Raw genomic sequence first — 13,621 nt, 5'->3', positions numbered from 1 at the left:
AGTTTCTCTTTTGCTACCAGACAAGTTTATTCTCAATTAACGGAGCTTTCAAACAGAATTAAATAATGCTAAAATGCTTTTCCACAGAGACTTAACAGCAACAAAGCAATATACATTTAAAAGGGAACAAAATAGGTCCCTAGAGTACAGTATAAAGGACTGAAGACATGCTGAGTCTTTCATCATGTGCATTATCAATTAGCAGTATTCTGATCAAACCCTGTGTTATTTACCCAGTAGGAGTCCTGATAACAGCACGTCCTGCAGATGGGATGATATCTCCAGTCAGCATCTTAAATGTTGTGCTTTTCCCAGCTCCATTTGTTCCCAGGAGTCCAAAACACTACCAGAGATATTAAAAAAAAAATCAATATGCCATGTGAAAAAAAATAAGAAATATTAGCCCTGCAAATTTTTCCCCTTTCCACATTTCCTATTTTATGCCTGTAAGAAACTGTATATGGATATAATGTGTGAGCAAATTCCCTTTCCCACAGAAAATCAGTTTAAAAAACCCATATATATCATATCTTGATTACCCCTAATTACTAAAAGTGACTTATTTGGGATTCTAGCCCTCCCTTAAAACCCTGCTCAACAATTAAACTCATTATTTTTCCATATTATTAGTAAATGTTACATTTGAACAGAAGGATTTTAGGGGTCAGTTGCAAACCTTGTATATCAGTCCCTAGAGTCAACTTTTCCAAGCTGCTCATGGGCTGCTTCACTCTGTACAAGTGAACACCAAACATCCAAGAGACACACTCATTTTGAACTCTTATTTCAGGCCCCTAGCTGCAATGATTTAACGTTTAAGCTATGATAGGATTCATATTAAGTCTACACATAGCCATTTATGATTTTGAAATACTTTTTTCATTAAATTTTTAAATTTATTGATAGGCTTTAATCAACAATAGCATCCTTGTGGTTACCTCAGTCACCCAACAGCTGATCAGTAAGCAGCAGGACATCACTGCACCTGTGCTGCCATGTGTAAGCTTCTGAGATCTTCTAATTTTATATTAGCAACCAAGAAATTATTTTTTTCCTTAGTAGTTCAGAAATTAATATCTGTAATTCCCCAAACCATCCAAATAATGAATAAAGCCCTCAAACACAAAGATGTTCAGCACTAAATTTTAATTTATTGAAATAGTTTATTTGTATATGCTATATTCAAACGTATTGTGATGATTTCAGCATGGGAACTAAAAGTGTGCTGTGGTAACAAATTCAAGATTAAGACCATAGTTTGTTATTGAGTTGGGTATTCTGTTTTCTCTTTGAACATTTAACTGCTGTGCTACCTTACTTGCTTTTTATGTTAGTCTAAAACAGTAATTTGGTAAAGATAAGCAAGAAGTAAAAAAAATATTAAGACTGATGAATGTTTAACCGAAAATAAATGAACAGTTGCTTCTTCACCACCACCAGAATTTCTTCTTTTATCCAGTTATTGATTTTCAGAAATTACTACAACTGAAACTTTTCTGCTGCTATCTACAGACCTTTCACTGTAGACACATTGAGTATGTCTCAATAATTGCTCAGAATAAAGTGTTACTTTATAAAAGGGGGAAAGAAGGTCCCCTTTACCTCTCCCCTTGGTATGCCCAAGCTTATGTTTTCCACAGCTGTATTCTTCTTACTGAAACCTCCATAACACTTCCTGAGGTTGTAGAGAAGTAGGACATCATTACCAGTTCTTCCACCGAAGAGTCTCTGTCGCTCCATTTCTACATCGACATCTTCTGAAGGGCTGTCCATGCCATTAAATGAGCAATGACCACTACAACAGAGGATGATAATAAGTGATACATGGGAAATTGGTCACTGCTGTGCTCTGCATAACTCTTCTTTTCCTGGTCGTAATACTTTAGTACTTGGTGATCAATTCTCATTAGAAACCAAGGGGAAACACCTACTTGTATTTTTTATGTAGTTTGCATTAATTCAGGTACACCATGCTAGCATAAGGATTTCTCTTCAGTTGTTCAAAGAAACACACCATTTTCTTTCTCAAAACATTAGTTCAGTGCCCACAAAGAAGAAGTGCCCACATTTGTATTTGAAGAATACAAATGATAACACACCTTGTTTTCCAGAGGAGATCCCAATGAAGGAAAAGACGTAGAAGAAGTAGTAGTGTTCCCTGAAGGGACATTTCCACAAAAATCCACCCCAGGAAATCCATCTCAAAAGGGCTCACGTAAGAATCTATTCCAAAGTTCCTGGTCAGGTCAAACTTGATCTGATTGTACGAAAGCTCTATTAAACCCTGGCCAAGGCAGAATTGTGGGAATATGATGAATGCCCATTTGAGGATATTGTAGATGCTCTGAAAACTCTGTATTAAGACATGGCAAGGATGAAGGAGAACAAAGAAAAAAGGAAAAAAAATTAGTTTTCTCCAACAGCCTAATGAGCACTCTTGCAAAACTGGATACTGCATTCAAATCTCGATCACGGTAAACTGAATTCTACAGTGCACATTGTGAACTATTTTGGGGACAGAGTTTATATCATATTGCATTTTAGACTTTCTACAGCCATGGCATTCTACTCTTAGTTGAAGTTCACAGAGGGTATCAAAACACATGTAGCCATGATTCTTCTATTTCCTTAACATTTTAATATTTGAATACTACTGAATCTAAATCGTCAACTTAAACCCAAGTGAATACTGAATTTGCTTACACATTTGCATGGCACATAATCCAGATTTGACTTCAAACATAAAGTTATTGACCTGTACATGAATAGAGAGTCATAGTCATTTTGGAACTCCTTTCCATCAAGTTGTTTAAATACCATTATGTCTAATTAAAATTACATACATGGAGTGAGAATGCATTGTATAAATTACTATTCATACAGTGCCTTAGTGATCCTAGGAATATGCAGCTTATCTCTTATGTCAATATTATTCAAACACATTTTACAATGCATATAATCTATTTAATGGACCAGAACAGCTCCCATTATGTGCCAATTAAAACTTAATGGTCTAGAAAATGTCAAAGTTTCAATTAACACTGTTTTTCCATTATTACAGCATGCCTTTTTGGGTTATAGACAAGTTAAAATTCAAGATGGTAGCAGTCAATACACAATATTCTTGGACAGAAAAACCATGAATATTTAAAAACCATATGTTTTTCTTCTGGAAAAATAATCTTATCTGTATAAATATATAAACACACATATGAACATTCTCAAATATATGCATGCATGTGTGTGTATACAATTATTAAAAAGGAAAACCAAAGACTTTATACTGACCTGCACTTTGGAAATTATAGCTAACAAGCGAGGTAAGAGAGTCACCAGCATGGTACACAGGCCAAACACAAAATTTAAGGAGATGTAAGAAATAAAAGCTACATCTGAACTTGAGAAGAATCTGGATACAAGATACATCCAAGGTAAAGTTGCGTATCTGAAAGTTTAAAGAAACAAAACTGTCACAAATAAGTTATGGTTTTGCCTCACCACCCCAAAAAAGTCAGAAAAACCCCACAAATTTTTGTTCCTTATTTTTAAGACAGGAAAAGAACTCTTCAGAACAAATGATTTTAAAAAGGGACAAATTTGGGATACATATTCTTTAAAAAATTGCTTACACTTCCATATATGTACACATATTTACTGCCATGTTTTCTGCAGATATGATCCATTTTTACACGTATCAGCTATAAATGTTTACTTTGATTGTTCCAGACAGATTGTAATTCTGATTTCTGAATGATTGCAAACCCATGCACCTTAGCCTCTTACACAGATGTAGAAATAAAATCAAATATTTAAAGCTTAAATCATGAATGCTGAGCAGTTATCTTTCCTGAGAGGCTTTCCTAGAAAAAAAAAAATAATAAGAAGGAGGTAGAGAGCAAAGAAAGAGAAGAAAAAGAAGTAAAACCCAATAATTTTTGAGCTGGAATTAATATTTGTGCCAGTGATATGCGAGAATTGAAAAATCTTACAGACCATGTTATTACCTTACCCAGGTTGTCAGTAGAGTAATAGCTATCAAAAATGAGTGCATAACTATGAGGATAGGACAGCATGTCCATGGCTACACCATCTTCAATGAGAATCTTTAAAGGGAGAAGGAAGGCACCTCCACTATGACAAGTCAAATGATGCCTATCCAGAATGGAGCACACACATTTATTTATTTATGAAGAGATATTAATAAAGATTAAAACAAGGCCCAGGCAATCAGAACATGCATGCCATGTAAAGAAAATTTATTTTCAATTCAACATAGTGCAAGACATATCTACCAAACAAGCAGTATATAGACTGCAGAGCATATGTATCAGCACACACTATTGCACAGCAATAAATATATATGCATTGTATATATAAACACTTCCTATATAATATTAATATGTATAACTGGTTTAATAGTGAGCTCAATGCAAGAGCAACTAGTCAAAAATCTGTGAATTCACTTCTTTATTACTTTAAAGTGTAGTTTAGATTACTAAATTAAATCATAGAAGTCCCCTTTAAATTCAGTATTCTGTACTTTATAGATTAATCTTTTGCATTGGAGAATGCCAAAATCCTTTACCTTAAAAAACAAACTTGCAAAACCTGTTGGGAAGTAATAATAATGTTATCTTCATTTTACAGGAAGATAAAGGTTAAATGACTCAATGTTTGGGTCTCAAATGAAACTGTAAGTGTTCAAGATCCCACTATAATTTTCAGCATCCTTTTGCCAGTCTTAATCACACAATCTTTTCTTCCCTTCATGCGCAAATGAAATTCACTGTTCTCAGAATAACAATATCATAAATACAAGTCCATCCTTGGAAACAGCTCAGGAAAGAGACATGAGTTACAGCAGTGCTGTTGCTCTGCTGTAAATGAAAGCAAAATTTGATTTGTTTGCTTATAGCTGCTAAGAAATGAGTAAGACTTTCAGATTCCTAAAGCTACATGATGTTTAAATGCAGCCTTTAAAGTTGTGGCCAGTCACACCTACATTTCTATCCTCATTCTCTTCCATCAGCTGCAGTTGCAATTTAGTATTTTCTAATATAAAAGAACATTTTGGACAAAACTGCTTAAGCATTTGGACTAGAAAACACCTCTGCAATCATCTCAAAGAGAAAAAATGTAGTTTAGTTACATTTTTAAACGAAGTCACTTTTAAAGTAGTGCACTAAGAAACTTGATTATTCTTTCAAGCACACCCTCTTCTCTGTAACTTTTTTATATAACTGGGATATTTTTTATCTTTTTTCTAGATCAGAAAATCTGCACAAGTGTACCCTGAAGAGAAAAAACATTTTTAAAGGAAAAAATGCAGAGGAACGAGGATTATATGCACAGTACTGGGGAAGAATAAAACGGCCACAATAGTCTTCATCACATTTACAGTGTAGTTAGGCTGATAGATTAGGAAGAGTGGCAACTCTGAAGTTTAGCAATGTCCTTGAGACATGTTAAACTTACAGGCAGCTATTGGATCTTTAACATATGTTAATACACATCAAATACATAGATTTTCTTGTTAAAAATCACTGCAACATCTATTATGTCAACCAAAACTGAGCAGTACAGGAGGGATTATATTGAGCTTATTAAACTCCATCTGCAGTCAACAAAATAAGATCTATTTTCATTCAATGACTTTTTTTCTGAAATGCTCAAAGTTTAACTCAACATTTTGTTTAAAACAATGACAGTATAACTGGCACTTTTTAGTACACTGTAGGTAGGGCCAAAGCCCATAGAACACCAGAAAAAACTTGCCATGACTTCAGCAGACATACAGGTCTGTATTGTGTGCTTCAGTTGCTGCTTGGCTAAGATTTCTATAGAAGCCTATGCCTCACTAATATAACAGCAACTGGATCACAAGAAAGATTCAAAGGTTGTAAAGCTAATAAAAAAATGTGTGAGATTTCATAGTGAGAAACCTTTGCACTAAGACTGTTAGAATTTGTGCCTTTGACTTGAAGGAATAACTTGATGGAAGTGCAGAAGAAAGGAAATGAGATTGGTACACAAGAAAGATACTGAGAGGAGGAAATTATGAACTTTGGATGTTTCATACAAGTTAGCATCCTAGCATCATGACCTCTAGAATATTTCATAATAATTTGTCTTGTCACATTCAGGAAAGATGAGCTCAAACTGGAAATATAAGCAAAAATTATAAATAGAATTATGCAAGGAATTTGGAAGGTTTTACAAGACAGGACTTGGCTTAATTTGGCTTACAAAAGGCATATGATGAAGGAAATTATGAAATATGGTTCTGAATAAACTTGGACTATAATTTCCAAGAAAAGATTCAGCTTTGAGGATACCTAAAGTGTTCCCAAAAAATGAGTTGCTGGAGGCACAAAACCTTGAAAGCAGTTTCAAGGTACAATATAGTAAATTGGAGAGGCTTTTGAAAGGTTTATCTGAGACTCTTCCTGGAATAGAGCATGTCCTGATCTTGTAGAAGGTTCTTTCTTCTTTCCTTCCCTACCATTCCCTCATGAAACAGCTATATTTCATTATCTAAACATCTGTTGTGTAAGATATGCACTCTCCCTTACAAGGGTGGCAACAATTAGTTGCTTGAAATAAGTAATAAACTTCTCAGAAGCCTTTTCCTTTAACAATTGATCTTCAGCATTTCTAACATTGCCTTAGACAGCACATGGGAAGAGTTATGAGACCCAGTATATTTCAACAGACCTGAGGCTTCTGTCTAAAAATAAATAACTTTAAAATCAAACTCCATTAGAAATCTTACCCTGAAATCATGATGTATTACATAAGTTTTGCATGTACAACAAAACATCTTTAATTTTGACTCACTAGTGACACAACAGAATAATTTGATTTGATATCAAATAATTAATTTGATTGAACTCAAGGCTGAACAGGCTTACTTTTATAGAGATATCAATCTTCTGTTTAACCAGTAATTTTAGCCTTCTATAACAGGATTAGTTTTGGATTTTTGTTGTTGTTGTTGTTGTTGGTTGCTTGGTTGGTTTTATTTAATTTTGTTTGGTTGGTTTTTTGTGGGCTTGTTGTTGTTTTTGTTGCTGTTGTTTTTGTTGCTGTTGTTTTTTTTCATGTGAAACTAAGTAAGAGAGTGGCATGGTAGAACTTCTCTTTCTCACAGTACTATTGGGAGAAAAATCTCCAACCAGCCCAGTACTTCACACTGGACAGACTTCTCATCGGAAATATGGTTAGAGTTGTAATAAAAACCATTCCTTGTCTTCTTGATGATATTCTGCACAGCTAAGCACTGAAATTCTGACCTATGTTAATACTCTCTCGTTTTCTGGAAGATAATATACAATCAATTTCTAATAGTAAACTCCTGTTACACAGGTTGAGTATCTTCTGAGATATTTGCACTCTTTTTTTTTTTTTTTTTCAAATGTGTGAGCAAATCTCCTTCCACTTTTTGTGTTTAATTTTCAAACTCATGTTTCAGCCTGTTTTCCCAGTGTATTTTGCTGAATCATAATTGTTTACAAAGACAGAAAACCATGCATCCAGCAGCAGGTGCAAACTACATCTAAAGGTTTATGTTTGTTTCTTAAAAGCTGTAATTCTGTAGTAGCATTTCCAATCACATACCCAAAGAGTATCAGCAGGAGAACAGTGGCTGCCAAGTTCTTTCGGAAAGTGAAGGCTGATAGCTGGAAGGCACTAATAACACCAACACACAGGGTGACTGGAATCATGTAAAACAGCTAGAATCAAAAGGAAAAAAACACTGAGCAGGTGAACATCTCTTACTGGTCTTACCTAATATTCATAGAAAGGTTTTAAAAATTAACTTCTCCATACTTGCAATACAATTATACTGTAAGTTAGGAAGAAATAGGCAGAAGAGCTTGGAGAGTCAGTATCTACACTTGCTGTGAAACTGCCACCTACACATGAAACAACCTGACAAGATGAAATCTGACTACAGAATATCCCCCTTAATCCTATTTCTATTGACCTTTCCAATACATCTATTTAATAAGCTAACTCTTCCAGATAATGAGTCCATGTGGGGCTATTGCTCCAAAACATCAAATTACACTGTGAACACAGAGACTTGGTTTCAGAAACAGCAGTTTCACTGATTGGTGCTGCATTCATATGGGAGAATAATAACAATGCAATTTTAAGAGATTTTAATGAAGGACCATGTGTGCTGATGAAGCAAATTACATCTTTTATTGGGAATGGACAAAATATGTAAAAGCATTACAGCCATTAGGTAACAGGGAAAGCAGTTTATCTGTTTAGTCTCTTGACATAACAACAACCAAATTAAGCAACCACACTTAAGAGTGGCAGGGTGGGATTGGTACAGGAGATTCATATCCAAGTATTCAAGAGAAGGGTTCTGCTTGCAAATAGCAATGTCAGGATGCGAAAACCTGTGCTCAGCTCCATTTTCAGTGTCTGCCTGGTCTGTGCACTGAACCTGAGCTCAATAGGGCATTTATTGCCTCTGTTTCTGCTTATGTAATATTTAACTTTATAGCTTAAAACTAATAGGACTGAGATTCTGTGATACAACTACAATAGAGGCAACAAATCAAGGTCTAGCTAAATATTCAGTGTAGAAAAACAACATATTGTTAAAATTAGACTTTCATACTGAAGTACAATGAAAACCTGTTCCAAATTAAACCAGAAGCCATCACATCTTTGCTACTGGGAAAATACACTTTTTTTCTTTTTTCTTTTTTAAGAGAAGGGCAATGGAGTAAAATGTAGATGGATGCAATGTTCTCATCTCATTCACAGTGTACCTTTTATTTGCCATATACAATTATCATAACATGCCACCCACAGATATATGTTTCAGTTTTCCTGAAGCTGTTTGAAAATATCGTAGAGAAGTCAGAAAAAAATTGGGTCCCAGTGTTTTTCAATAGACCTGGGGCTTCTGTCAAGAAATAAATAAATAACTTTAAAATCAAATTCTATTGGAAATCTTACCTTGAAATCATGGTGTATTACAGAAATTGTGCATGTACAACAAAACAACTTTAATTTTGCCCCTCTAGTGACAAAAGCTTAATCTGAACAATATTTCTCTATTTCTTTTTAAATTTTCTTAGCACTTACACTTTTTCCATTTGTTGAACATAGTAATGAATATCCTTCATGCCTATAAATACAGTAAGAACACCTGATTCTCATGAGAGCAATTTCATAAATCAAATACTTCTGCGAACCTAGTAAAGATTCTGCTGCCAGTAATGCAGGACACAGCCTGTAATACTTAAAATACATAGAGGGATTTAAAATTTGACAGTTCATATATTCATGTGTTCAATGTCCCTAAATGATCTGTAGCACAATTAGCATTTAAAGCAGTGTCTGTTCTTTACCACACCATGATTGATCATGCAGTACTGTGTTGAATTTGTGAGAACATTTTGAGAGATTGGCAGAAAATAATGAGGATTTGACTTTGCTCACAAGGAGAAACTGAATGATGAAGGACTGGTTTTTAACCAAGCCTTCTTATCTGAAGCAGCAGCAAAAAGAAATACTAAGATTGACTGGCCAAGTAAATAACATGTGGAAAAATGTGCTCTTACCTCAAGATTGCTCAAGTGTGAAAATTCTGATTTCAAGCATGGATGAGTGGAGATCTAATGTTTCAGAATTAGAATGGTCTAAATGAAAACAGAGTATTCCAAAAACTTTCTATTCCTGACCAGGGTATCATAGAATCCAAGCTAAAGGTTGGAAAGGACCTTAAGAACATTAGGTCCAACCATTAATCCAGCACTGCCAAGCCCTCCACTAAACCATGTCCCTCAGTGCCATATCTACATTGCTTTTAAACAGCTCCAGGGGTGGTGACTCTACCACTTCACTGTGCTGCCTCTTCCAGTGCTTGACACAAATAAAAGGTACCCATCATAAGTATCTCTCATATTATCCACATCAACACATAACATAATTATCCCTTAAAGCAGCTAACTAGTATTTTCAGTTTTCTCCACTAATTTGTAAGGTTTTGCCGGTGCATGGCAAAATTCAAAGTATAGAAATTCCTGCTATGAGCTGGTGTGTTGAAGATTGTTTCTGTCTAGGCTGATTAGCCAACTTAATTTTATTTGTAAAATAGTATACATAGCTAAAGCTAGCAAATAATTTATAATTCAACTTTGGGAAGCAAAGAACACCATCCCTACCCTGCATTAAAGTAGAAATGGGGACTTAATGTTTGTTAGCAGGTCAAGCAAGAGCTGTCACTGTGCAATTCAAATCTTATTCATGTATCTTGTGACCATATGTCCTTTTGCTCATTTACATGAAATTAACCTAAAATTTACACCTGAGCGCATGCTGCCCCACCCAGTACATACCATATCCCAGCAGAAGTTAGCAAGCCAGTAAGTTTTGTAACCCAGGCCTGTGATGTGCTGCAAGCGTTTTGTCCCAGATACTCTGTCCTTCACTATGGCAGTTCCAATGGATGCAGTAAGGATAGAGAAGCCCAGCATGATACACAGTGCTACCCCACACTGACGAACATTCTCCATTCTAGGGTAAAAAGCAAAGTAGTGCAATGAAAACACAGTGGGGGGGAAACTCCTCAAATGCTAGTATTTTTTCAGGCCAATTTCTCACCAAAACACTAGACATTAGGACCTTGATCCTGATTGCAAACACTGTAGAATCACAGAATGGTTTGGGTTGGAAGGGACCTTAAAGATTTTCTAGTTCCAATGCCCTGCAATAAGACACAATGTCTCTACACTGTCCACATCTAATTAAAGAACAGGAACAAGATGTGTTAAGTTACGAAACTATAGGTCAGTTACAGAGCACACCATGTGTCTGAGTTGTAAAGTGAAGCTTATGCAAATATTTCACCTTTACAGAAACTAAAAATGTAAACTCTTGAAAATCATTTGAAACAGTTACTCTGTTTAAAACTGTTAAGACACAATCAGAAAGCACTGATAAATTCAGTATCTTTCTTGACAAAATACTGAAACCCTTTTTGGTATAAGCAGCGGACTTGACAGACAGACCACACTAAAAAATGCTTCACTCTGTAGAACTGAGTTGTGTCGACCAATTCACAGCATCTATTCCAGTAAACATATATTCTTACTTAATTTATGGTTTCAATTGTCTGCTGATTGCTGCTATGAAACATTTTTAGAGTTTGCTCACATTTTGTCCTCATCCAACAAGGCTCCTCCATATGGTTGGCTGTAGAGTGTAATCCCTGTGAAAAGAAAAATAAATCATGAAATATTAAGTCTCATTAAGGACTTCAGGTTCTGGAGTATACTCTTAACGTTTGTTACATATATGAATAAAAAGGCTAAAGGTGCACAACATTGTCACTGCAGAAGTTGCTGTTCCACTGGACTTGATGCTGTTTGTGACTTATCTCTGCAGGTGTGCCTGACAGATGTGCCAGCGGCACTGGTTTTGTGCTGGATGGAATTAGTTTTCTTCACAGTAGCTGGTATGGGGGTCTGGTTTGGATTTATGCTGAAAACAACCTTGATAAGACAGGGATGTTTCAGTTCTGCTTCAGCAGCACTTGTAGTCAAGATGTTTTCTGCTCCTCCCCTACTCCACCAGTGAGGAGAATAGGAGGGTGCACAGGGAGTTGGGAGGGGTCACAGTGGGATAGCTGACCCTGACTGACCAAAGGGACATTGCAGTGGATCGGCTTTCCAATGGGTGCAGCTCCGGCCAGCCCTGCCGCCACTACATCCAGGGGCCACTTTGCCAGAGGCGTGGGCAAACTCGACCAAGGTGCGGATGGTGCGCAGAATAGAAAGGCGGGACTCTCAGAAGGTGCAACAAGGGGATGCGTGCCCCCGAGGCAGCGCTCCGAAGAGAGAGACGCTGGCCTCAAGATGGCACGGCTTTTTATTAGGTGGGTTCAGGGGTGGGATTGCGTGGGACCAATTACAACCTTTTGCCAACGTATAATGAGGGGATGCACAACTTTTGAACCAGTAACAGGTAACTTGGGGAGGAGGAATACATGATGAGGGGGTGGGGAAGTTATATAACTTAAAGATTGACAGGTAACCGAAAAGTGGTAAACAACTATTATGGGATGGGGTTACCAGGACAACCAAGGTTTTGGCGGGAAAGTCTGGGGGAATGGGGGAAGGAGAGAAGGGGAGAAGGAGAGGGAAGGAGAGGCCATCTTAAACAATAGTAAAAATTACAGAATTATAAAACACAAATTATAAAACCAAACTGGAGCAGTGAAAACCCAATTGGAATTGAATTTAAGCACCACCACATCTCCCCCTTTTTTATTTTTTTGTGATGGCTTTTGGTAGTGTCTGCTTGGGGGATAGATGTTCTGTTCCGTGAGCCACCTCTCGTCATCAGTCTCCGGTGAAGAAGTCCTCTGGGTCAGGGTATTCCTCATCTTCCCATGACGGGAGTTGCTGCATCTCAATCTCCTCGACGGGAGGAACACTGGCCCAGACGTTGTTCACGCTGAGTGACTCGTCGGATGATGCCAAATGCAATTCCAATTATAAGTAACAAAAACAAAATTAGGAGTCCTGTGTTTACAGCAGAATTGACCCAGCCTGAGAGTCCCCAGTTTCCAAACAATTGGTCAAACCAGTCCTTCTGGGGCTCTCAGTTGGTATCTGACTGGTCTCTCCTGTAACTTAAAATATAACAAAATAAATTAATTAACAAAAAGCCAGTGAGGAATGGGGAAGGAAGGAGCGGACCTCTCTTCCTCCGGACCAACGGGCTTCCTTTTTCTTCGCCAAGTGACATTTTTCACTTGATGATCCGATCCTTTGGAGGCCCTGGGAATGTAAGGTTTCACCCACTTGGCCGGCACCCATTTAAGTCCGGTGGGTGTCGATACGCAGGCGTATCCGCGTCCCCAAGTGATTAAATTGTGTGGACCTTCCATTCTCATGGTCTCCGGGTCCTTGACGAGAACTGGCGGCTTGGATTCTAATTTCAAATTTGGGTTCCCTCCAAAGTGCCTAATTATTGGGGGATTCATAAGTTCGAATGAACAATTTAGAAAATTAATTGTGTGCAAGGCCCTGGCTAATCGAATTTGGGGTGACTCCAATTTTAGAATTTGTCCCTGTTGATTGAGGACTCTTTTGATGTTTTGGTGTGTCCTCTCCACAATTGCTTGGCCTGTCGGGGAGTAGGGGATGCCAGTCTTGTGTTCTACTCCCCATTGCTGGAGGAAGCTGCGGAACTCCTTGGAAATATAGCTTGGCCCGTTATCTGATTTGATGACCTTAGGGATGCCTAGGAAAGAGAAGGCTTGGAGAAGGTGTTTAACAACATCCCCTGCTTTCTCCCCTGTATGGGCGGATGCATAGACTGCTCCAGAAAAGGTGTCCACAGACACATGGACGTACTTCAGCCTCCCAAACTGAGGGACATGAGTAACGTCCATCTGCCAAACCTCGTTGCTGCTCAGCCCTCGGGGGTTTACCCCGGCATGCAAGGTTGGGACTGCATGTCGCTGGCAGCTGGGACACGTCGCCACAATGGCCTTGGCCTGATCTCGGGTTAGTTTGAACCCTCGGACCAAACCTGGCACATTCTGATGGAACAGTTGGTGGCTGAGCTTTGCCTGCTGGAAAAC

General features: G+C 37.5%; 1 protein-coding gene across 1 annotated transcript in view; it reads right to left on the bottom strand.

Annotated features, from left to right (window-relative positions):
* ABCA13 (ATP binding cassette subfamily A member 13) overlaps positions 1–13,621 on the bottom strand; it is a 151,039-nt gene that overhangs the window by 37,880 nt on the left and 99,538 nt on the right. The window contains exons 32-38 of the mRNA XM_083855604.1: positions 11,185–11,239; positions 10,368–10,545; positions 7,618–7,733; positions 3,289–3,445; positions 2,100–2,353; positions 1,603–1,795; positions 234–343 (exon numbers count right to left, since the gene is read on the bottom strand). Coding sequence (XP_083711730.1) covers positions 234–343; positions 1,603–1,795; positions 2,100–2,353; positions 3,289–3,445; positions 7,618–7,733; positions 10,368–10,545; positions 11,185–11,239 — 1,063 coding nt within the window. The remainder of the gene's footprint in view (positions 1–233; positions 344–1,602; positions 1,796–2,099; positions 2,354–3,288; positions 3,446–7,617; positions 7,734–10,367; positions 10,546–11,184; positions 11,240–13,621) is intronic.

Source organism: Zosterops lateralis (genome assembly GCF_965231275.1).
Source record: "Zosterops lateralis genome assembly, chromosome: 1".
NCBI classification, from domain to species: Eukaryota; Metazoa; Chordata; class Aves; order Passeriformes; family Zosteropidae; genus Zosterops; species Zosterops lateralis.
This window is presented reverse-complemented; position numbering and strand designations above follow the sequence as displayed.